Source organism: Salvelinus fontinalis, chromosome 10 (genome assembly GCF_029448725.1).
Source record: "Salvelinus fontinalis isolate EN_2023a chromosome 10, ASM2944872v1, whole genome shotgun sequence".
Taxonomy (NCBI): domain Eukaryota; kingdom Metazoa; phylum Chordata; class Actinopteri; order Salmoniformes; family Salmonidae; genus Salvelinus; species Salvelinus fontinalis.
The window spans coordinates 33,749,079-33,776,008 of NC_074674.1; the positions used below are offsets into that span (position 1 = coordinate 33,749,079).

A 26,930-nucleotide genomic window follows, 5' to 3' on the forward strand; every position below is an offset into this window, starting at 1 on the left:
AGGAAAGAAGGAACAATAGCTAAAGAGGAGGTAGGAAAATGACATTAAGATAAATATTAATAACATTTTAGCCAACGCTCATATCTAAAGCAATAAATTTTCATACTGGCCCTCCGTGGGAATTGAACCCACAACCCTGGCATTGCAAGCACCATGCTCTACCAACTGAGCCTCACGGGATCTTATGAAAGGTAGGCCTACATATGCTTCAGCCTACTAATTATAAAAATAGGCCTTATTATATTCAAAAAATAAAATAAAATTCTCTAGACTATATCCTACTTGTAACATTGTAGGCCGCATGTGCTGCACCAGAATTGCATGTTCTCTCAGCTTTAACATGGGTTGAACAAGGTGCGTAATTCCAGTCTATATAATACAGTATAATACAATACAGTACAGTAATACAGTTATTATTAGCCTACTGGAGCTAGTTTCATTTATTTACCCAAGAGAGCATATAGCTAGCTACATCAATGGGCTTTTATGTTTTTCTGTTGTGCGTGATGTGCAGTAGCCTATATATCATACACTGTACTGTAGGCTATTGGAAAACAGCACAATCATTTGGGCTTGGACTCATAAAATGTCTTTAATATAGGTCTCATAAAAGGTATTATATGTATGGTTCATTAGGCTTGTATTTTTGATCAACGCTCTAATCAAATCCAGATATAGGTTCTATGTACATGCTTGTAGTGAAATGCTTGTGCATCTAGTTCCGACAGTGCAGTAATATCTAGCAAATAAATCTAACAATGCCCCAACAACTACTTAATACACACAAATCTAAAGGGATGGAATAAGAATATGTACATGTAAATATTTTGATGAGCGATGGCCGAGCGTCATAGGCAAGATGCAATAGATGGTATAAGATCAGTATATACAAAATGCACACACGGGCTGTCTCTATTTTCTCTTCATTTTTTAATTCTATTTTTCTTTCTCTCGCTCCATTTTCTTTTTCTTTTTTCTTTCTCTCTCCATTCACTCCCCCTCTCCTTCTCTCTCCGCAGGTTGAAGCAGATGTCTGTTGGTGACAGTGGGGAGAAACAGGAGTGGCTCTCTGTGCCCGTGCCCTCCTCCGCTGGCTCCAGTCTGCAGGTGACAGGGCTGGTCCCTGACACAGAGTACCAGTTCAGTGTCCTGCCACACAACAAAGTGGGCACTGGGCCTTTCAGTGAGATCGCCACCATCCGAACTCTGAGTCAGTACCCGTTGTGTTGAGAGCCTGAATGACATTGTCTACTCAAGGCTGCATGCCTGGAGAATTAGGCATTTTCTTTTTTTTTCAAAGTAGGGGTATTTCTTTCTAAGGCTGTTCTGCTCTACACCATCAGATACACTCCCAAGGAGAGCGAAACTAGAACCGCCCACATCGCTGTCAGCCAATCAGAGTTTGGCAGGTATAGTCCTGCAATGGTCTCCTGTGGCTCAGTTCCCGCCCATCACTGGATTTGTCCTCCAATCTCGCGCAGAGCAAGGGGAGTGGTTCAATCTAGACGAGGACATCAGTGCCAATAGAACTGTGATGATCGTTCCAGGTCTGCACAAGGTAACCGCTAGTCCCTGTTAGTCACTCCCTCTGAGACCAATCAACGGATATCATCCCCTGCTTTGGCTGCCTTAGAGACATTTATATTGGTTATGAAAATCAAATTGAGCTTTATTTAAATAGCACATTTCAGACATGGAATGCAACACAATGTGCTTCACAGGAAAAAACGAATAAAAACAATGAAAATAAAAACTGAAAAATGTACAATAAAAACTGAACCCTCTAAAAGCACCCTAAGGAAAGCAAAGCTAAAAAGGTGTGTTTTAATAAGCTCTATTTTAAATATGTCCACAGTTTCGGCCCCCCTCGGGTTCTCTGGCAGGTATTCCAGAGGCAGGGGGCATAGTAACTAAAGGCTGCCTCTCCATGCCTCTTGGTTCTAGGCTTTGGGATAGTTAAACGGCCAGTACCAGAGGACCTGAGGGACCTACTAGGTACATAACTTAAAAGCATGTCTGACATTTATTGTGGTGTACAATCGTGGATTGATTTAAAAACCAATAGAAGAATCTTAAAATGTATTCACAGGCAGCCAGTGCAGAGACCTTAAAACTGGTGTTAAAAGTGCTATCTAAAACCTAAAATGGTTCTTTGGCTGCCCTCATAGGAGAAACCTTTGAAGAACCATTTTTAGTTCCAGGTCGAACATTTCTGGGGCCAGGTAGAACCCTTTTGGGATCCGTGAAGAACACTTTCCACCAAGGGTTCAACATGAAACCCAAAAGGGTTCTACCTGGAACCAAAAAGGGTTCTCCTATGGGAACAGCTGAAGAACCGTTTTGGACACAAATTTGTTTACATCCTAGTTAGTAAGCATTTCTCCTTTGCCAAGATAATCCTTCCACCTGACAGGTTTGGCATACTACACAGCATGATCATTACACAGGTGCACCTGGGGTCTGGGGACAATAAAAGGCCACTCTGAAATGTGCAGTTTTGTCACACAACCCAATTCTACAGATGTTTCAAGTTGAGGGAGCATGCAATTGGCATGCTGACTGCAGGAATGTCTACCAGAGCTGTTACCAGATAATTTAATGTTCATTTCTCTACCACAAGCCGCCTCCAACGTTGTTTTAGAGAATTTGCCAGTACGTCCAACCGGCCTCACAACCGCAGACAATGTGTATGGTGTTGTGTGGGTGAGCGGTTTGATGATGTCATCGCTGTGAACAGAGTACCCCATGGTGGCGCTGGGGTTATGGAATGGGCAGGCATAAGCTATGGACCACAAACACAATTGCATTTTATTGATGGCAGTTTGAATGCACAGAGATACCGTGACGAGATCCTGACGCCCATTGTCGTGCCATTTATCCTCTGCCATCACCTCATGTTTCAGCATGATAATGTCGTAAGGATCTTTACACAATTCCTGGAAGCTGAAAATGTCCCACTTATTCCATGGCCTGCGTACTTAACAGACATGTCAACCATTGAGCATGTTTGGGATGCTCTGGATCGATGTGTACGACAGCGTGTTCCAGTTCGCGCCAATATCCAGCAACTTTGCACAGCCATTGAAGAGGAGGGGGACAACATTCCACAGGCCACAATAAACAGCCTGATCAACTCTATGCAAAGGAGATGTGTCGCGCTGCATTAGGCAAATGATGGTCACACCAGATACTGACTGGTTTTCTGATCTATGCCCCTACCTTTTTTTAAGGTATCTGTGACCATCGATGCATATCTGTATTCCCAGTCATGTGAAATCCATAGATTAGGGCTTAATTTATTTATTTAAATTGACTGATTTCCTTATATGAACTGTAGCTCAGTAAAATCTTGAACATTGTTGCACATGTGTTTGTATTTTTGTTCAGTATATATCCTTCCTCTCTGTCTGCCTCCTTTGTCCCTCTCCTTCTCTTCCCTAAATCTGAATTCAGATGATCCTGATTAGCATTCCAGGCGCTATCCCATGTTGACAAAGTGTGGTTTCATCCCCTACCCCTCCATCCTCCCGTGTGTGTGTGTCTGTGTGTTTGTGTGTGTGTGTGTGTGTGTGTGTCTAGGACTCTGTGTACGAGCTGCGGCTGCTGTCCCGGCGAGGGGTGTTGCTGAGCGAGCCCAGTCCATCAGTTAACGTCTCTAACATGGGTTAGTGTTTCAGGCTTTGGAGCCAGGGAAAGCTAGGCAGGCAGCCTCTCTCCTCTCTGTTCCACTGGCACCACATAATTAGAACAGCCCTCTGGAGAATACTGGTCTAGTAGGAGTCTGAATCATGGAAATATTGCAGCTAATAATTTTGTTAGAATTAGACCATTGTCTGGCTTTTTTAACATGATATTAATATTTCATCATGGGACATATTGAAGACCAATATAACAGAGGTAATAGACATCATGCTTCTATTCTGTCATGCAGTATCTTGGGTGAACTGCCCTAGTGTATCTACTGTAAGGGAATGAATGCATTGTTAACATTTGGTTGTGATAAATCTCTGTCTTATGGATGCTGATGTTGTGGTCATGCCACAGGGATGGATATGTACCCTGCCAGTTCCCGCCTCCTGGAGTTTGAACCCAAGCCGTTATTGGCTGGAGTGATGGGAGGAGTTGCCTTCCTGTGTTTGGCCCTCATCCTGGTCCTAGGGACAGTGTGTATCATCAGTCACAAGAGAGACCAGCGACGCAGGAAGAGGAAAGATGGTGAAACATTATCAATGAACTAATTACATGCACTATGAGCACCACGATACAGCAGATAGAGGTCCTCCAATACTCTTTGATAAATCATAGTTCAGAGCATGGACATGACACCATGCTTGTCAACTCCATCCCGCTTTAGTTGTAAAATATATTCATGTCGTTTACATTGCGGTTAATTAGGGTCATTTCTCAATAATTTGGCTGATTATTGTGCCGGTAATTAACTTTGAGGGATGGCCAATTGCTGTGCCTCCGGCCATTTTTGTCTGCTTTGAATGGGCTCGTATTATTGGGCTTGTTTTTTCATTGATTTCCTTTCCATGGTGACTGTGTCATTGTGAATGATCCTCTTTCCCCCCTGCCCTTTCAGATCTCCCTCCTGCCGTCTATAAAAGCCCCCCCTCAACGTAAGTGCCCCTTATTATGAATTGTTTTCTTTCTCATTGCCATTTTGTTTTACTTAAGATTAGTTTTTTTTCTGACTTTCATAAGATTTTAAAGTACCATACCCAGCCATCGCCTTTGTCTTAATGTCATTTTCTAAACATCTTAAGACGTCTTCAAGACGTGTCTGTAGAGACATTTTAATTTTTCTGAAGACATTGGGTTGGGTAGGTTACCTCCTAAATGTAATCCGTTACAGTTACTTGATACCTGTCCAAAATTGTTACCCAAACTCAATAACATAATCTGATTACTTTCAGTTACTTTTAGATTAGTTTCCCCTTAAGAGGCATTAGAAGAAGACATCTATTGCAGGATAAATCAAAGTTAGAATTTACATAGCTGGTTATGTAGGCTTCTTCTAACCCATTGCTTTTTAATACAGATAATAATAAGATTATTAGGTTATATATTTACATTAAAAACCAAAGTCTGTCAAATTTCCAGTCATTCCAATGAATTTAATAACCCTTGATCAAATCAAATCAAATGTATTTATATAGCCCTTCTTACATCAGCTGATATCTCAAAGTGCTGTACAGAAACCCAGCCTAAAACCCCAAACAGCAAGCAATGCAGGTGTAGAAGCACGGTGGCTAGGAAAAACTTGATCTTCAAAAATAGGACTTAGAAATATGGAAGTTTTGTCACGATCGTGTGGCGGATTAACGGACCAAAATGCAGCAGTTGGAAAATATGCCATCTTCTTTTATTATAACACGAAGATGAACACGACACAAAAACACTTTAACAAAACAACAAAATAACAAAACGACCGTGAAGCTACAAACGTTGTGCACAAACATACAGGCTACTAACGTTCTTACATAGACAAACGTAAACTCACGAACAGGAACGGACATCGAAACATACGAACAGCCAAACAGCTCCAAAAGTGAATACATCGAACATAACGAAGACATCACAGGAGACAATCACCCACAAACACACAGTGATAATGCCCTACCTAAATATGACTCTTGATTAGAGGAAAATGCAAACCACCTGCCTCTAATCAAGAGCCATACCAGGCAAACCGAAACCAACATAGAAACAGGTAACATAGACTGCCCACCCAAAACACATGCCCTGACCAAAAACACATAAAAACTAACATAAATAGGTCAGGACTGTTACAGTACCCCCCCCCCAAGGTGCGAACGCCGGGCGCACCAGCACAAAGTCCAGGGGAGGGTCCGGGTGGGCAGTTGACCACGGTGGTGGTTCCGGTTCAGGACGCTGTCCCCGCACCACCATAGTCACTCCCCTCTTCTTTCTACCCCTTCTAATGCCCACCCTGACACTACCTTCCCCTAAATAAACAGCTAGCACCAGGACAAGGGGCAGCACCGGGACAAGGGGTAGCACCGGGACAAGGGGCAGCACCAGAACAAGGGGCAGCACCAGGATAAGGACCATCACCGGAATAAGGGGCAGCACCGGGACAAGGGGCAGCACCGGGACAAGGGGCAGCACCGGGACAAGGGGCAGCACCGGGACAAGGGGCAGCACCGGGACAAGGGGCAGCACCGGGACAAGGGGCAGCACCGGGACAAGGGGCAACACCGGGACAAGGGGCAGATCCCGGCTGAAGGACTCTGGCAGGTCCTGTTTGGACGGCTCTGGCAGGTCCATGCTGGCTGACGGCTCTCGACGCTCATGGCAGACTGACGGCTCTCTACGCTCATGGCAGGCTGACGGCTCTCGACGCTCATGGCAGGCTGACGGCTCTCGACGCTCATGGCAGGCTGACGGCTCTCGACGCTCATGGCAGGCTGACGGCTCTCGACGCTCATGGCGCTCTGACGGCTCTGGCTGCTCATGGCTCTCTGACGGCTCTGGCTGCTCATGGCTCACTGACGGCTCTGGCTGCTCATGGCTCTTTGACGGCTCTGGCTGCTCATGGCTCTCTGACGGCTCTGGCTGCTCATGGCTCTCTGACGGCTCTGGCTGCTCATGGCTCGCTGGCGGCTCTGGCAGATCCTGTCTGATTGGCGGCTCTGGCAGATCCTGTCTGGTTGGCGGCTCTGGCAGATCCTGTCTGGTTGGCGGCTCTGGCAGATCCTGTCTGGTTGGCGGCTCTGGCAGATCCTGTCTGGCGGGCGGCTCTAGCGGCTCCTGTCTGGCTGACGGCTCTAGCGGCTCCTGTCTGGCGGATGGCTCTGTAGGCTCATGGCAGACGGGCGGCTTTGCAGGCTCATGGCAGACGGGCGGCTTTGCAGGCTCCTGGCAGACGGATGACTCAGATGGCGCTGGGGAGACGGATGGCTCAGATGGCGCTGGGGAGACGGATGGCTCAGATGGCGCTGGGGAGACGGATGGCTCAGATGGCGCTGGGGAGACGGATGGCTCAGATGGCGCTGGGGAGACGGATGGCTCAGATGGCGCTGGGGAGACGGATGGCTCTGGCCGGATATGGCGCACTGTAGACCTGGTGCGTGGTGCCGGAACTGGAGGCACCGTGCTAATGACAAGCACCTTCCTACTAGTGCGGGGAGCAGGGACAGGGCACACTGTATTCTCAAAGCCTACTCTATCCCTGATGCGTGGTACCGGCACTGGTGACACCGGGCTGAGGACAAGCACATCAGGATTAGTAGGGGGAGAAGATACAGTGGGTTCAGGGCTCTGGAGACGCACAGGTAGCTTAGTGCGTGGACCCGGAACTGGAGGCACCGGGCTAGATACACGCACTACAGGGAGAGTGCGTGGAGGAGGAACAGGGCTCAGGATACGCACTGGTAGCCTAGTGCGTAGTGTAGACACTGTAGGTACTAGGCTGGGGCGGGGAGGTGGTGCCGGAAATACCGGACCGTGGAGGAGTACTGGCTCTCTTGAGCATTGAGCCTGCCCGACCTTACCTGGTTGAATGCTCCCGGTTGCCCGACCAGTGCGGGGAGGTGGAATAACCCGCACCGGGCTATGTAGGCGAACCGGGGAAACCATGCGTAAGGCAGGTGCCATGTATGCCGGCCCGAGGAGACGCACTGGAGACCAGACGCGTTGAGCCGGCCTCATGACACCTGGCTCAATACCCAATCTAGCCCTCCCAGTGCGGGGAGGTGGAATAACCCGCACCGGGCTATGCACTCGTACAGGAGACACCGTGCGCTCTACTGCGTAACACGGCGCCTGCCCGTACTCCCGCTCTCCACGGTAAGCCTGGGAAGTGGGCGCAGGTCTCCTACCTGCCCTTGGCCCACTACCCTTTAGCCCCCCCCCAAGAAATTTTTGGGAGTTACTCACGGGCTTTTTCGGCTTCCGTGCCAGACGCGTTCCCTCATAGCTCCGGTTCCTCTCTCCGGTAGCCTCCGCTCTCCTCAGTGCCTCTACCTGTTCCCATGGGAGGCGATCCCTCCCAGCCAGGATCTCCTCCCAAGTGTAGCAACCCTTTCCATCCAGAACATCGTCCCATGTCCATTGCTCCTTCTTCTGTCCCTTACTCCGTTTATTTTTCCCATACCGCTTGGTCACATTTTGTTGGTGGGTAATTCTGTCACGATCGTGTGGCGGATTAACGGACCAAAATGCAGCAGTTGGAAAATATGCCATCTTCTTTTATTATAACACGAAGATGAACACGACACAAAAACACTTTAACAAAACAACAAAATAACAAAACGACCGTGAAGCTACAAACGTTGTGCACAAACATACAGGCTACTAACGTTCTTACATAGACAAACGTAAACTCACGAACAGGAACGGACATCGAAACATACGAACAGCCAAACAGCTCCAAAAGTGAATACATCGAACATAACGAAGACATCACAGGAGACAATCACCCACAAACACACAGTGATAATGCCCTACCTAAATATGACTCTTGATTAGAGGAAAATGCAAACCACCTGCCTCTAATCAAGAGCCATACCAGGCAAACCGAAACCAACATAGAAACAGGTAACATAGACTGCCCACCCAAAACACATGCCCTGACCAAAAACACATAAAAACTAACATAAATAGGTCAGGACTGTTACAAGTTTCTATTAGCCAAATTGTTTTACCTGAGCATAACCCAAAAACTACAGGCTTATTAGCTTACTCTGATTTTGTTGTGAAGGAGGACTGATTGGGCTCATTATTTCAAATTGAAAATAAATACTGATCTTCCTGGAATGGTATGCTTTGAGCATTACCGAAAAGTGCTATTTGCATGTGAAAAATGAATGCCATATGCTGAATTTGCTATAGCCCTATTGTTTACGTTTTTGTAGGTGACACTTTGATATCTCGATAATTTGCAGCTGTTTCAAGGGCGAATCCACAGTTGAAACAATAACAAAATGAACCTCTGTTTTGGTAAAAGTTGAGGGATGGGCCTGGAGAAATGTAACCACTCTCAGATTAATAGACAGAGCTATGGATGCAAGGACTGACCATCCATGATATCAAAATGATTTTTTTAACCATGTTATAAGGCTATATAGTGTTTGTTTACATTGACAATGTTTACAAACATTAGATAAAAACTGGTTTATATTTTGGGTTCTGATGGAGTAGGACAGTTGAACTAAACTCATGATGCATTTATAAGTTATAATCTTCAAAGTCAATTGGTATATGCCATTAATTTATAAATCCATACATGGATGAAGCAACTACAGGTTGCCCCTTTAAGTCTATCAAAAGTGTGTGAATTTGAGCATGTGTCCGTTAGACCTATAGACCTATTCTTTTTGAATCAGCACAAATTAGATTGAGCAATAAAAGCCTCACTTGTGGTCTTCTTAAATAAAACTTGTTTTTGACAGTATGTAGAAAAATACAAAGGAGGAGTTTACAAGTTAGGAAGTCCCTCAAACTTCTATTCCATAATCAAATTCAATCAATCAAATGTATTTATAAAGCCCTTTTTACATCAGCAGATCTCACAAAATGCTGTACAGAAACCCAGCCTAAAACCCCAAACAGCAAGCAATGCAGATGTAGAAGTATGGTGGCTAGTAAGAACTACCTAGAAAGGCAGGAACCTAGGAAGAAACCTGGAGAGGAACCAGGTTCTGAGGGGTGGCCAGTCCTCTTCTGGCTGTACAGGGTGGAGATTATAAGAGTGCATGGCAATTAAGGCCAGAATGTTCTTCAAGATGTTCAAACATTCATAGATGACCAGCAGGGTCAAATAATAATCCATAGGCTGAGATATGCAGTATGCAAATGTTGCAAGAGCAGATCTTTCACTGGCTGTTCACAGGTTGCAAAAACAATGATTGATAGGCAGCTTAAACTTCTTCAATTCAACCATTATTGGGTTAAAATACACATCTACATTTGTGATCAACCATCCACAACAACCATAATCCGTAAGGCACAAATAACTAAATGAGAGAGAAGCAGTGTGATTCAGATCAATGCTCTATGTAGATATCAATAATTAGTGATATCCGTATTTCACCCGTAGGCTACACCACTGCTGTTGTCCTTACCTCCAAGTGTTTATTAAAGTTGGATAAACTTTGGATGCCGACAGCAGTCGCACCATTGGAAGACATGGCTTGGACTGTAGCCTACAAAAGCCTATTCCTGCTCTTTTCCTGTGATCCATCAAACACATGTGGTGTGTCATCATAGTGGTCTCTAACTTGTGGTCAGACTTGCTCAGGTGGAACAAACTTAAACTTGTGCCTTTTTTAACTTCTACTTGCACACAATCCCGGATCCGGGAGCACCGCCATCAGTAAAAAAGCTGACTAGCATAGCCTAGCATAGCGTCACAAGTAAATACTAGCATCTAAATATCATTAAATCACAAGTCCAAGACACCAGATGAAAGATACACATCTTGTGAATCCAGCCATCATTTCTGATTTTTAAAATGTTTTACAGGGAAGACACAATATGTATTTCTATTAGCTAACCACGATAGCAAAAGACACAACTTTTTTTTCTCCACCATTTTTTCCTGCATAGGTAGCTATCACAATTTCGACCAAATAAAGATATAAATAGTCACTAACCAAGAAACAACTTCATCAGATGACAGTCTGATAACATATTTATTGTATAGCATATGTTTTGTTAGAAAAATGTGCATATTTCAGGTATAAATCATAGTTTTACATTGCAGCCACCATCACAACTCTCACCAAAGCAACTAGAATAACTACAGAGACCAACGTGAATTACCTAAATACTCATCATAAAACATTTCTTAAAAATACACAGCGTACAGCAAATGAAAGACAAAGATCTTGTGAATCCAGACAATATTTCAGATTTTTTAAGTGTTTTACAGCGAAAACACAATATAGCATTATATTAGCTTACTACAATAGCCAACCACACAACTGCATTGATTCAAGCCAACAATAGCGATAACGAATAAACCAGCAAAAGATATAAATTTTTTCACTAACCTTCTCAAACTTCTTCAGATGACAGTCCTATAACATCATATTACACAATACATATAGAGTTTGTTCGAAAATGTGCATATTTAGCGGCACAAATCGTGGTTATACAATGAGAATAGTAGCCAAGCTGCCAACAAAATGTTGGGAGAAATCTTGGGAGAGGCACCTAATCTAATCAGTAACTAATCATAAACTTGACTAAAAAATACAGGTTGGACAGCAAATGAAAGAAACATTAGTTCTCAATGCAACCGCTGTGTTAGATTTTTAAAATTAACGTTACTACGATATACAGCGTGCGTTAAAGCGAGACCTCGCCGAAATTAATGGCGGAATATGAGTTTTACATTTTTCAACAAACAACAAATTAACATCATAAATAGTTCTTACTTTTTGATGAGCTCCCATCAGAATCTTGGGCAAGTTGTCTTTTGTCCAGAGGAATCGTTGCTCGGTTGTAGATTGTCGCCTTCAACTTTGGAATTAGCAGTAAACATTAGCCATGTGGCAAAGACGTGTCCAACTCACTATAACGCAGCACTAAGAAATATCCGAAAATCGCAATATACTGATATAAACTGATATAACTCGGTTTAAAATAACAACATTATGATGTCTTCAACACCTATATTGAAAAAAATCAGAGCCGGATATATCTAAGGGCTATAACGGGAGCTTTCTAGAACGCCATCCTGAGGTCTGTCTTGCGTCATGGCGAATGTTGAAAAGAGTGGACCCCACGTTCCCAAACCCTTTATATGGCCTCAGATCTGCCTAGCATCACCATTCCAATTCTCACTATTTGCTGACATCCAGGGGAAGGCGTATGCAGTGCATCTCGACCAATAGACGACTTGCAAATTAATAAACTGACCTCAGAACAGCCTGACTGATTTCAGATTTCTCACTTCCTCATAGGAAAATTGCTCCAACTTGAGTTCTGTTTTACTCACAGATATAATTCAAACGGTTTTAGAAACTAGAGAGTGTTTTCTATCCAATAGTAATAATAATATGCATATTGTACGAGCAAGAATTGAGTACGAGGCAGTTTAATTTGGGAACAAAATTTTTACAAAGTGAAAACAGCACCCCCTATTATGCTGATTTTAATGTCATTGAGAAAACAGAGAATTGTCAAAGATTTGTTTTCGCAAATATCCTTTCTGATTTTAAAGTAACCCTAGAAGTAATCATCTAGTTTTTCAAAAGTATCTGTGATCTGTGATCTATTTTTGATGGTAACGTAACAGATTACAGTTACAGTCTTTTGTTAAACTGTTACATGCAACGGGTTTCACGTAATCCGTTACTCTCCAACCTTGCTTAAGATGTCTCAAGATGTCTTCACAAAACATCTCAAGACATGGTTGGTGATGGCTCGGTAAAGTGTCCCTTCGACCTGAAGTATATTCCCTGTTCTCTCTCTCGTAGCGGGTCACTTGCTAGCAGTCCAGACAGTGTGCTGAAGCAGAAGCTCCTCCACTCCCACTATCCTGGCTCCACCTCCCGCTCCTGCTCCTCCTCCCAGTCGGACCACTCCTCTTTCGACAGACCCAGCCGCAGTGAATACCATGACCAGTGCCAGCAGCTGCTCTCCTGCCCCCCACCACCTCCTCATTACGCCCCCCACCTCCCCAGGACAGGCTCTTCTCCCACTTCCCCTCTAGAGTTCATCTTCAGAGGCCCTGACGGTCTCTTCATGATGCAGCCCTATGACCAGACCTCTGTCCACATTTCCCACAACATAAGATCCATGAGGAAAGACTTCCCACAATCCACTGAGGTCCAGAGGTCAGTGTCCCCCTGTGTGAGGAGGGAGCCGCCATTGGTCCTCTCAGTGGACCTACCCCCCTGTGGTGGATCTAACCCCAACCCCACGACCATGGTCCGTGCCATGGCCAAACACCTTTCCCTCCATGGACGATTCTACCTGGATGGGAAGAAAGACAGTTGTGCTGGACATCCAGGCGAGAGTAGTCTCTACTCGGACAGTAACTCAGACATGTACCCCCAGCCTAGCCTGGAGGAGAGCAAACCAGGATACCTGTCACTAAAGCGGGCCTTCCAGCATGCCATCTCCAGCACCCTGATGCTACAGATGGAGCATGAGAGGGAGACCGGCAACCTGAGCAGGTGTCTGAAGCTGGCCCGGGAGAGAGAGGAGCTGGAGAGAAAGCTACGGAAGTACACACTGGAGAGGAACGCTACTTTATATGGGAAGAGCAAGAGACCCGGCATAGATGAGGAGAGCTGGAGAGAGACTGAAGAATGTGATCCCATATGGAAACCTCAGGAAAGCACCTCCCTACAAAACCACCCCCATCACTGTCATCCTCAGGCCAACTGGGGGAGTTCTAGCATGGCCAAAAGGCCTTCGTCCCCATCTTATATTCACTGGGAGGCCAGCCCTCTCACCTCAGCCACCAGCCTGGTCGCAGCCCTTCACACCACCTCTGAGAGGACAGTGACCCTCCACTGTGACCCTCCAGTCACTCAATGTCCCTCTCTGTCACCTGTCACACAACACCACCTCAGGGATAAGAGATTAGAGGGTCACTCTAAGAGGAGGGTGAGTCACCAGCCACTAGAGAGGCAAGAAGGGAAAGAAGCTGCGAGTTTCAAGACACACACAGGGCTTTGTGATACTACTCACATGTCAACAGAGTTGAAGGGAGATGACTCAGAGTCACATGAATGGAACAGCAAGAGCAATCAATGCCATTCCAATGGCAGAATTTCACACAAGTCTAAGCCAGATGTCTCTGTCAACAAAGTGCATGGTGTATGGAAAGTGGCGTTAACAAAGTCACAGCCATTTGAAAAGCAATCTCAACACACAGTGTTGGATCTCTCAGACTGTTTAGAGATGAGTGTGGATGAACCAGAAGGCTCAGTTGATCCTCCTACAAATCCCATAAAGCTCCAGAGCCTATTGGCAGAGAAAGGCCACAGAGGACCGCAAACCACAAAAAAAGGCCGCAGAGGCCATCCATTGGACCACAAAAAGAGCCCAGTACCTAGAGAGGAGCGGGAGAAGTGGCACAGGAGATCACCTCGGGGCAGAAGCCCAACTACCATTCAGCCTCCCAGGCCGGTGCTCAGGAAGGCCCTCAGTCTAGGAGGCTCTCAGAACGGGGACGGCCGCCACCACCAGCGCAGCCACAGTCTAGATTCCAGGAGACAATCCCAGGGTAACTTCCTGACGCCTGACGCCTGGGTCGACTCTCTCAGCCATGAAAACTGTTCCTCTCCTTGAGTGCCAGACTCAGGGAGGAGCTACAGTAGCTATGCCAGCCAGAGGAGTGGCAGGGGGAGTCTGGAGCCTCCCAATGGGTGCCTGTCCATCTGCCTGTCCCCAACCCTCACCAGCTCTCCTGAGACCATCGAGGAGATACAGGGGAACACAAAGGAGACACTCCTACAGGACATGGAGGCATTGAAAAGGTGAGTGCTTGAGTCTTCTTTTATTTAATAGCTCTATTACTCTCTGTCTACATTGTCCCTTTCACATTGAGTAAGATGCAACACAATTAATAGACAATTAAATAAAATGCCCTTCAATGTCAGCCATCACAAACTTTCCACTTGTGTGTGTGTGTGCTTCTTCAGGAGAAAGGCCTCAGTGGATAAGAATTATGAGTGGGACTCAACTGATGTGTCCATTCAGCCAGGAGATCAAGACCTTGAAGGCACAAGTGAGAGAGCTATAATGTTCCTTTTTAGACTGGCATGCCACTGTCTGTGAATTAAAGATGTTCAGAACTGAGTTTAATAACACTAGCTCTGTTGCTTAAGAACAGGCATGTCAATCTCATTTTGCCCTAAGGGCCACATTCGGTCTTCACCGAGGCCACACAGCAAATTGGTTGTCTTGCCTTGCTGTCAAGATCCACATAAAATCTGTCCACTCTTTTGGGACTTTTTAAATGTTCCTGACTGTCTAGCTTTAGTTTTAGAGACTGTTAGCGGGCTGGACACAGTGAAGACTCTTCGTTTTTTTTTAAACTAAAGGTTCTTCAGAAATTCTTCAATTGGTTTGATTGACACCCCTGCTTTAGATTATATAAGGATCTTTCTAATCCCTATCCAATCTTCTCCTCAGTGAGTCTACTGAAGTCTACTCCCAGCATGCACCATTCCAGGAAGGGCCTCAAAGAGTCAGTCCAATTCCAGGGTCATCACCATGAGACCAGCCGCTACTCAGACCCCGAGCCAGAGACTGTGCTGTTCTGACAATCCCATCTATACCTAAGGTCAGCTCAGAGCTCTAATTTCTGTTATTGTGTGTCTGAACAGGACTACTGATCTGTGTGATTGGCTGTGTTTACCCATGTCCCTCTTACCTTATTGTGTGGGTGTTTTTGTTTGCTTTTCTGTTTGTATGCATCTGTCGGTCTTCTCCCGTTGCTTTCCACGAATATCCCAGTGAATTTCACACTTTTATTTATACAGTCTTCCACCAACAATGTGAAAATAGAGTGCCATCGTCAGTATGGCTGTACAGTCATCAACCTCTCAACCATCTGACTGACTGGACTCTGGTGGACGCTCAGGACTGAATAAAGAATTGGCTGTTGTTGTTCAGAGCTCTACCTACCGAAGAGGACTTTTACCACTGATTTACAAGAGCTAGTAGTTACATTGATTGATCTCTGCTTCTTGTATGGAATACTACATTTATGGTACCAAGTCAGTGAACAAGCAGGTACAATATTTGGTCTGCCTTTCTCATCATCATGGTGCTGACTATAATCAATACAATAATCATACTCTTGGACTCACGGAAGAACAGTTGGAGATTATTTTTATTGCTTTGAGAAAAGGCAAACCACCATTGGGCTGGCACTTTGTTCCACTGCTGACACTTTGTTCCAACACTTTCAACGTTTGACAGAACTCTGACGGATGATCGATTTTCTGTGAGATGGAGAGGGACAGCGAGCAAGAGAGAGCAAGAGAGAGCAAGAGAGAGCAAGAGAGAGCAAGAGAGAGAGAGATAGAGAGAGAGCTTGACAGCTTGACAGGGCAGGATAACAGGACTGATGGACATTGCAGAAGAAGTAGGCTGCATCATGCCTTTTTCACAAGTATTTTTCTTTCCACAGTCCTGGCCTAGTGTGACAGCATCTGCAGTACAACCCTGAGCTCTGAGTAAACAATCAATACTATTACCCCAGGAGGTTAACTCACTAGGGATGATCAGATGTAGCTATAGATCACACTATGAAGAACCACTCCTTTCTTTTCTACCCATATTCTCAAGATGTAGCAAATCTAATTTCCCTCTGTTTTTAACCTCATTGATGTTGTGCAATGTTTGTACTGTCAATAGATTTTTTTATACTCAGAGTGCAGTAGTTATTTTGTGTGTGAATGAGGAGGGTAAGGGTTTGGCTGGTAATAATCGCCTGTTGCTGGGATAAATGAAGGCCATTTTTTTTCACCAACCTTGTGTAAAATGAGACTGATAATCAGTGAGCATTAGCGGCAAGATATTGTTTGCCATGTCTAATTTGGAGATTGAAACCTAAATGGGATTTTTTCAATCAGTCTATCTCTTAGTCATCCGAGTCAGGGAGGGAGATGAGAATTCACAGCATGTCAGAGGAGTTAATTAGGTTCTAGAATGCCTTCCAGCACAACGTCTGGTGAGAAAGGAGAGGAGGGGAGCTGGGGATGTGAATGCCTTTTGAGCTGTACTCACTCTGTTATCAGTTTACAACGGCAGATCACCCCACTTACCCTCCATTTTAATTTCAACACTCATTTTGTACACAGAAATGACTTCCAGAGAAATGTCAGTTTGCCCACTTAAGGTTTTATATACGTTCTATGGCACCCAATAGCAATACACTGCCAATATACTGTACATTCATTCTTTTCCTCAGACTGAATGCAAATGCAGCAAAAAGCATGACAAGAAATGTATTGCTACTTTGCTATTGTAAAGGAACACATTGGGATTGTAAACAAATTATAAAGGTGAACTATTTTCCAGGTTTTTGTGCACTTAAGATATATTTGTTTTTATACAGAAAATGATTCAGTGTTTTGTATAGACTGACTATAGTGTATGACTTTGTACGTTTTGTGCTTTGTTTACTGATTATGTACTACTTACTGTACAATGTATCCTATTTGTATCCAAATATTTTCCAGAGAACTGAAGATTAAATACTTGTTCTATACATGTTTTATTCAGTACCCCAAAGCAATTATCTGGCTTTTTCAAATTATAATTCAAGTGAACATTTACTACTTAAACACATTACCATAAACCTGAAGTTGGATATGTTTACATTAAATAACATTTTATATTTAACTAGGCAAGTCAGTTAAGAACAAATTCTTATTTACAATAACGGCCTACCCCGGCCAAACCTGGACGACGCTGGGCCAATTGTGCGCCGCGCTAAGGGACTCCCAATCACAGCCGGATGTAATACAGCCTGGATTCATACCAGGGACTGTAGCGACGCCTCTTGGACTGAGATGCAGTGCCTTAGACTGCCTTTCATGTAGTTGTGCTTTTTCTCCATCAGAAGTGTTCCCTCTGTCTGGAAGAGGACGTCATTATAAAGCCATTAACGGGTCATGATGCAGCAGATAACCCTTCCATCTGTTAGGCCTACATGTCTGAAGGACCTACCTCTTCCACTAGGGTGTTTTGTTACCCAGCACATTGATCACTGTGTATTCACCGACTCATAGAACAACCATGAACAAACTTCAAACTTTGAGGCCTTTGTTTATCAGTATGTGTAACATTTGATGGGGAGGTTTAATTTAATTTTCACTTTCACTGAGCCATGCTTTAGAAAAGTTATCGAAAAACGACCACAAAAGGAAAGGGAATTGCCATGGAACACGTAAAACAAGCGTATTCTTTTTCCCCCAAAACATTCTGAGGAAAATTACAGACAGTGATATATCCTATTTCTTCAAAAAGATCCATTATGTAAAACAATGATTTTGTCACGCCCTGACCTTAGAGATCCTTATTTGTTCTCTATGTTTGGTTTGGTCAGGGTGTGACTCAGGTGGGAAAATCTATGTTTTCTATTTCTTTGTAGTTTTGCCGTGTGTGTGGTTCCCAATTAGAGGCAGCTGTCTATCGTTGTCTCTGATTGGGGATCATATATAAGTTGTAATTTTCCATTTGGGTTTTGTGGGGTGTTGTTTTCTGTTTAGGTTGTTTCCCTGACAGAACTGTGCGCTTTCATTTTCTCCTTTTGTCATTTTGTTTGAGTGTTTTTGTGAACATTAAATTATGAACACTTTCCACGCTGCGCTTTGGTCTCATTCCGACGACGAACGTTACAGATTTAAGATATAGATCAAGGATTGTGTATTGACGATGGTCAGTCAAGGATTCTGTTGCCTTGGTGATGGATTGATGTTATAAAAAATACATATAAAAATACATATAACTGTATAAAGTTGCTGCAGTTGAAAAACAAAATATCACACATTTGCACATATAAACTTATAAAAATACATATAACTGTATAAAGTTGCTGCAATTGAAAAACAAAATATCACACATTTGCACATATAAACTTATAAAAATACATATAACTGTATAAAGTTGCTGCAGTTGAAAAACAAAATATCACACATTTGCACATATAAACTTATAAAAATACATATAACTGTATAAAGTTGCTGCAGTTGAAAAACAAAATATCACACATTTGCACATATAAACTTATAAAAATACATATAACTGTATAAAGTTGCTGCAGTTGAAAAACAAAATATCACACATTTGCACATATAAACTTGCCAGGATTACTGTATATAGTGTTCCTTGTGGAGAAGGCATGTGGCTGGGAAGAATACTAAGCACACTGTGATGGATGTCAGATGATGCTACTGTACTGTATATGAGGTGTCTTATAGCCAATTTATTCCCTCTCTCTCACTCTCTTCACACAGCCTATTAGAATTGACTTGGCCTTGAGCCCAGAGAGAGAAGCACATTGACTTCATTAGCTCGTCCTCAGTCAGACTCACAGCACAACATCATGCTGCATTTGTCACAGGTGGTGAGCATGGTTAAAGAGAGGATCCTGGGTGAACCCACGGGAGCCAGGGGCAGGCAGACAGGCACATGTGCACACACTCAGCAAAGACACGTGCATGCACGCTGACCCACGCATATGTGCAATCTCTCTCTCTTCTGTATAAACTGTTAAAGGCTCAGTGCAGTCAAAAACATGATTTCCTGTGTTTTATATATATTTCCAAACTATGAGGTTGGAACATTATTGTGAAATGAAAAAGATCTGGATAATTCCCTTTTAGTGTAAGAGCTGTTTGAAAAGATTGCCTGAAATTTCAGCCTGTGTTGGCGGAATGGCGTTTTGGCTTGCCTGGTGACATCACCAGGCGGTAAATGAGTTAATAGAGCAATAACAAAAATAATTTGAAACCTCTCTGCCAATAGCAGCTAGTTTTCAGTTTTCCCCTCCCCCCTCAGACCACTCGGCCTGAGAAATTGCTCTTCGCTAAGAAGCTATTTTTGTTTCTTTTTGACTATTTTAATTGAAATAATCACATTAAGGTACTTAATTGTTACCCAGAAATTATTTGATATTGAGATAAAAATGGCCGCATTGGATCTTTAAGCCCTATAGAGAGTTAGGTGCTCCTGCTATTTTAACCTTCAACCCAAAGTGTCATTTCTCTGTGAGTTCCATGTCACTCAGGTAGTTGTTTGCGGTCTGTCCTTTCCCAGGTCTCGGGTCTTGTCCCCATGCTTCTCTACAGCCTGGAGCCCTCTGAATGATTTCCCTTCACTGGCCCTGTCTGGGCAGAGCACATCCCTCAGCGGCAGAATAATTGGTTCAGAAAAAGGTATCCCTGCTGGTATCACTGTGACTTACTCTGTCTCTCTCCAGGTCGCTCCTCTCTCTTCCTCTCCTCTCTCCTTGTCCCTCTGTTTCAGTGTCTCTCTGCATTATGCCTGGCTGTGTGGCACACATTTCCTCTCAGCTGAAAGTTTGTCAAGCAACACCTCTCTCAGTTAACGCCTGATCTGCTCACATCTCACAATCACTAATGAAGTGTCTCTGTCATTAAAGGTCAGCTTGTTGCCATCTGCCACCCACCACCATGCCAGTCCTTTAGCTTCTGACTGGACAGGGGGATGACAGAGAGTGGTACATCCTGATTGGACAGGGGGAGGACAGAGAGTGGTACATCCTGATTGGACAGGGGGAGGACAGAGAGTGGTACATCCTGATTGGACAGGGGGATGACAGAGAGTGGTACATCCTGATTGGACAGGGGGAGGACAGAGAGTGGTACATCCTGATTGGACAGGGGGAGGACAGAGAGTGGTACATCCTGATTGGGCAGGGGGAGGACAGAGAGTGGTACATCCTGATTAGACAGGGGGAGGACAGAGAGTGGTACATCCTGATTGGACAGGGGAGGACAGAGAGTGGTACATCCTGATTGGACAGGGGAGGACAGAGAGTGGTACATCCTGATTGGACAGGGGGAGGACAGAGAGTGGTACATCCTGATTGGACAGGGGAGGACAGAGAGTGGTACATCCTGATTGCTATCACTCTCCTACCTCCAGCCCTCCACCCTATCACTCTCCTGCCCCCAGGCCTCTACCCTATCACCCTCCTGCCCCAGCCCTCAACCATATCACTCTCCTGCCCCCAGGCCTCCAGCCTATCACTTTCCTGCCCCAGCCCTCCAGCCTATTACTCTCCTGCCCCCAGCTCTCCAGCCTATCACTCTCCTGCCCCCAGCCCTTCACCATATCACTCTCCTGCCCCCAGCCCTCCACCCTATTACTCTCCTGCCCCCAGCCCTCCACCCTATCACTCTCCTACCCCCAGCCCTCCACCCATAGGCGGAAATCCCAGGGGGGACGGGGGGGACACGACCTCCCCATCTTGGGAAAAAGATGATTTGTCCCCCCCAATATATCACTGTAAACATAACTATGTAATTTCAATAATATTAATAATACGCAATGAAAGCACTTGTGCTGATTATAGACACTTAATAGCGCATTTAAATTTCAAAAGATTGCGACCCCCCCCCGCCCTTTGCCTCACAATGGTTTGATCCACTGCCAGTTCTTTAGCTGGCAAGGTAAAAAAGGGTTCGTATCTACTGTCCGAAAGGGACATGTACGTAACTGACGTGAGGTTAATTCAGTCAATCCATAGCAGGTCCATAGCAATGTTATGTATTTATTTTTATGTTGGCAGGGTTCACACACTAGTTGAATTTGCAGAGCTAGCGCGCAAACTAAAGCAAACATTAACTATCAAGCTAGCTAGTACCTATTCCATTTATGTGGCGTCGTCAAAGATGGAATCTTTGCTATCGTCAGTTTATTCCAAGATCAGCATGCAGCTGTAGTGCTTCGACGTCCCTGTGATAAGGTTAGCAATAAACTGAAGTCCAAACTGAACAGAACAGAACTACACTCTCTTCTACCATTGTCTTAAATATATATAATGGTCTCGTTGCAAAAGATAAATTGTCGCTAGTGAACTTTTTTTATTTTATTTTATTTCACCTTTATTTAACCAGGCAGCAAAGATTATAGCAAACACACAGAAACGGAATTGGTGCTCGCTAGCTTTACAAATTCAGCTATTGTTGGAAGCCAGCCAATATGAAACAAACTATTTAAATTACAAAAGGTTGCAGCATGTGTTGTGTAAATGTGTGTGTGTGCAGCTAGGCCAGCCAGCCAGCCAGGTAGAAAAATGGCAGAAAAAAGTAAGAAGACGGACATCAGAGTATTTGTCAGTACACCAAAACGCATAGTAAGAACTCTAGTATCCTAATATCTCAAAGACTAGTTGATAAAATGTTCATAAGAAAGAAGTAAAATGCTAATGGAAATGTTTCACAATGATGTCATTAGGCAGAGCAGGCAACAGATGGCACACAGACAGCAGAGCTGGGGACAGATATGCAGGGACAGATTGGCAGACAGGGAGTCTCAGGTAAGTTTGTTGAGTCTTTGTTTGGCAACATTATGAAAGGTTCTCAATTTTTTTGACTTGTAAAATAGGGACATAATTGGAAAATGCCATGGATACCCCCACTCTCAACTTAAACTGGTGACTAAACTAAGATTTGTTTACGGCAATAGTATTGCTGTTGTGATTAATTGTGTAGTTTTGGGTACCGGTAGTTAGGAGTACGGCAAACACCTTATTTATTTTCTAGGAGACAGACTGAGTCAGTTAGGGTGGTGAAAGGGAAAGAGCCAGGGAGAGAGACTTCAGAGGACAGTGTCACAGCCACGGCAGGACCAAGTGTCACCCTTGTTGCCAGCAGCACCAGTATAGGGGACAGTGGCACAGCATTGTCCAGTTACCACAGTGATGGCACAAAACCATATCAGCCACACCCACAATTTATAGAACCGCAAACTCTTGCCAACAGAGTGTTGACGTTTCAAGAGAGATGGTTTCGCGATTTCCCCTGGCTACATTATAATCCATCAATAAAAGGAGTGTTGTGTTTTCACTGTAGCCAAGGGTTTTCAAGCCAGCCATCTTTTGGCCAAAGAGCTGATGCTGCCTTCGTTAGTGCAGGATTTAGGAACTGGAGAAAAGGCATTGAAAAATTCACAGCACATCAAAATTGCCAAACCCACCGCCACTTTGTAATTGTAACAGCACACCAGCTAAATCCAATCAGTGTCCAGTTATGTCCAGCGCGTGGGGTAAACAGCAGGATGACGCAAGGCATTGCTTGATGAAAATTGTTAGTTCGGTGCGGCATGTAGTAAGACAGGGACAAGCCTTTAGAGGCCACACGGATGACAGTGGGAATTTATACCAGATTTTGAAACTTAGGGCAGAAGAGGATGATCCCATTTTACTGAAGTGGTTAACAGAGCGTACCACAATGTACACAGGCCCCAAAGCACAGAATGAAATTCTGAACATCATGGCCAATAGTCATTCGAGGCATTGCAGCTGAGATTAGGTCTCTTCCGATTGTACAATTTTCATTAATTGTTGATGGTACTCAAGATGTCTTTGGTGCTGAACAGGAGAATGTCTGTCTGCGTTATGTTGACCATGACCTTGTCCCTCACAAGGAGTTTATTGGGCTATACAGGGTGTCGGAGACAACAGGCGAGGGCATTGCGAAAGTGCCAACTGATGTGTTGTTGAGGAAACCCGCAAACATATGCTCGGTTCTTTTGTTCAGTAGTGTGTATAGCAGTGGTTCTCAACCTTTTTGGGGTACTGGAACCCCTGCATATTTTGAGGCAAGGCAGGCAAGGTTTTGAGCGGTCCTCAGGGACCTCCACCCCCTTTATATTATATGTAAACTTACTGGAAACCTTGTGGTACTGACTACATTCATTACACTTTTTTATTTCACGGACCCCTTGCAATTAGTCCATGGACCCCTGTTTGAGAACCCATGGTGTAATTGATAGTTGTTCTTTTGTTTAGTAGTTTTTAGTACACTTACAAATGATTTATCTCATGTTATTTTATTTAAAATTGCATACTTTGTGCGACATACTTGTCCATAGCTGCTGTTTGAAGAGTTGAGACACTGACTGAAGGATATTTTGGTTGATTTATTTGGGTTTTTCATTGAAGTAGTTATTTTGCTTTTAGAACTGTACTTATTTTAAGCTTTTTGTTCTTGCAAAGATATTGTAGACTCAGGCCAGGTGGACATATTTAATGACTATATAAATGTATCAGAAAAAGTCAAATTAAAAGGTCAATTCAATACGGAGACCAACTTTGTGATGGTTCTCAATGGAGATTCTTTTAGATGTGATCACACCATGTTCATTGTATTTATGAAAACTACACCCATACAGTGTACAGTACCATTGTCACCTACTGACCTTTCTTGATATTGCTGGATGTAAGTACGAATACCTGCATACATACTGGACTGGTAAGGAGCACTGCTATAACTATTATTAGTAGTAGAATTATAATGATTTAAACATTTGAACAAGTTGGGAAAACCCTTCAGTTAACTACTGTACCTATCAATTATCCAGTTGTAGGAATTATGGTTCCTCAATATACATTTAACAACGTATGCTATGTGTTACAGCACTACTTTTGGTGTCCCCCTCAGGAATTGCTCTTGAGAAAATTTAATGTAATTGTCCCCTCCAAGGTTGATCTCAGATTTTCGCCCCTGCCTCCACCCTATCACTCTCCTGCCCCCAGCCCTCCACCCTATAACTCTCCTGCCCCCAGCCCTCCACCCTATCACTCTCCTGCCCCCAGCCCTCCACCATATCCCTCTCCTGCCCCCAGCCCTCCACCCTATCACTCTCCTGCCCCCAGCCCTCCACCCTATCACTCTCCTGCCCCCAGCCCTCCACCCTATCACTCTCCTGCCCCCAGCCCTTCACCATATCACTCTCCTGCCCCCAGCCCTCCACCCTATTACTCTCCTGCCCCCAGCTCTCCAGCCTATCACTCTCCTGCCCCCAGCCCTCCACCCTATCACTCTCCTGCCCCCAGCCCTCCACCATATCACTCTCCTGCCCCCAGCCCTCCAGCCTATCACTCTCCTGCCCCCAGCCCTCCACCCTATCACTCTCCTGCCCCCAGCCCTTCACCATATCACTCTCCTGCCCCCAGCCCTTCACCATATCACTCTCCTGCCCCCAGCCCTCCACCCTATTACTCTCATGCCCCCAGCTCTCCAGCCTATTACTCTCCTGCACCCAGCCCTCCACCCTATCACTCTCCTGCCCCCAGCCCTTCACCACATCACTCTCCTGCCCCCAGCCCTCCACCCTATTACTCTCATGCCCCCAGCTCTCCAGCCTATTACTCTCCTGCCCCCAGCCCTTCACCATATCACTCTCCTGCCCCCAGCCCTCCACCCTATTACTCTCCTACCTCCAGCCCTCGACCATATCACTCTCCTGCCCCCAGCCCTCCACCATATCACTCTCCTGCCCCCAGCCCTCCACCCTATCACTCTCCTACCCCCAGCCCTCCACCCTATCACTCTCCTGCCCCCAGCCCTCCACCCTATCACTCTCCTGCCCCCAGCCCTTCACCATATCACTCTCCTGCCCCCAGCCCTCCACCCTATTACTCTCCTGCCCCCAGCTCTCCAGCCTATCACTCTCCTGCCCCCAGCCCTCCACCCTATCACTCTCCTGCCCCCAGCCCTCCACCATATCACTCTCCTGCCCCCAGCCCTCCAGCCTATCACTCTCCTGCCCCCAGCCCTCCACCCTATCACTCGCCTGCCCCCAGCCCTTCACCATATCACTCTCCTGCCCCAGCCCTTCACCATATCACTCTCCTGCCCCCAGCCCTCCACCCTATTACTCTCATGCCCCCAGCTCTCCAGCCTATTACTCTCCTGCCCCCAGCCCTCCACCCTATCACTCTCCTGCCACCAGCCCTTCACCATATCACTCTCCTACCTCCAGCCCTCGACCATATCACTCTCCTGCCCCCAGCCCTCCACCCTATCACTCTCCTACCCCCAGCCCTCCACCCTATCACTCTCCTGCCCCCAGCCCTCCACTCTATCACTCTCCTGCCCCCAGCCCTCCACTCTATCACTCTCCTACCCCCAGCCCTCCACCCTATCACTCTCCTGCCCCCAGCCCTCCACCCTATCACTCTCCTGCCCCCAGCCCTCCACCATATCACTCTCCTGCCTTCAGCCCTCCACCCTATCACTCTCCTGCCCCCAGCCCTCCACCCTATCACTTTATTATTATTCTGCTGCACTTCCAATGTTCTACCATTCCCCCAAACTCTTATGTTGCTACCTTGGGTCAAATGTATTTTTGCACCTTCCTTGCGCCTTGCTGCAGATTTGAGAAAGGTAGGGGTTTTGTTGGGCCCGTCTCAAAGCTCCTCCACCTAAGAGCCACTTGAGGGGGCCATCAAGTGCCATTCAACTAAAGAGAAAACTTCTCTGTGCCAGAAAATGATCCTCTGCTGTTGTTTCACCGTATTCTGAGGTTGTGCTGTATTTTCAGTGTGATTGTGTACAGCCATAGGAGGGTTGAGGGACAGTGTCATCATCGATAAGATTTTCCCTTCAGATATGAATGACTGTGCAATACCTTTCTCAAGTTTGCTTTGTTGATTGTTCTCCATAGGTCAGATGTTATGCAACAGGTGAGTTGAATGACCTGGTAGCATTTGTGGTTACACAAAAACAACTTGAGCCTTGTGTCTTTTTTTCATTATTCCCAACATGTAAACTCTTTATTATTAATGAAAACCTCCATCTATAGTAATGGTCATGAATGTTAATGGTATGGATGTTATGATAATTTCTGTATTATACATGTGCACTGTCCCCACCAACCCCAAATTATGCAGTAGCTTTCCTGCAGTCAAATGACCAAATCGCGCTATAACGGCCTCACGGGTGGAATGTTTATCATATTTTTTATCATTTCATAATTCATATATAGATATATTTTTTAATGCTGAAAATCAGGTGTTTCTATGTCAAACTGTTTTGTTATATTTCAGTCTTCTGTGATGTATGTAAAGTGTAATATTGGGATGCAAACTCAAAATTGAGTACATTCCAACTCTCTATCTGACATGGTACAGGTGTCTTCTTCTTTTAAGCCCATAACCAAGTGCGTGAGGTGTATACTTTTGTTACAAAGTAGATTTGTTTAAGACTACTCGAGAAACACTGTGTGACACTGTGCCACTGATTCCCCCGGTACTGCTGCTCATTCCGTCCACCAGCTCCGGAGGTCTACGTCATCGGCCTTCTAGGCGTCACTGAACTGGATCATCACCACCAACCCCAGACTGTCTTGTCTCATTATGCACACCTGGTTCCCATTCCCCCTGTTTAGTATGTGTAAATGTGCCCTCTGTTCCCCATTGTCCTTGTTGATTATTGTTCCATGTCCGTTGGTCT

At 45.0% G+C, this 26,930-nt stretch overlaps 1 protein-coding gene across 1 annotated transcript in view; it reads left to right on the forward strand.

Moving 5' to 3' along the window:
• Positions 1-15,276, forward strand: part of LOC129863283 (protein turtle homolog A-like) — a 40,153-nt gene extending 24,877 nt beyond the window's left edge. The window contains exons 13-20 of the mRNA XM_055935174.1: positions 1,020-1,210; positions 1,344-1,558; positions 3,580-3,664; positions 4,045-4,215; positions 4,586-4,622; positions 12,453-14,465; positions 14,631-14,716; positions 15,124-15,276. Coding sequence (XP_055791149.1) covers positions 1,020-1,210; positions 1,344-1,558; positions 3,580-3,664; positions 4,045-4,215; positions 4,586-4,622; positions 12,453-14,277 — 2,524 coding nt within the window. The 3' untranslated portion in view covers positions 14,278-14,465; positions 14,631-14,716; positions 15,124-15,276. The remainder of the gene's footprint in view (positions 1-1,019; positions 1,211-1,343; positions 1,559-3,579; positions 3,665-4,044; positions 4,216-4,585; positions 4,623-12,452; positions 14,466-14,630; positions 14,717-15,123) is intronic.
• Positions 15,277-26,930: the final 11,654 nt, after the last annotated feature.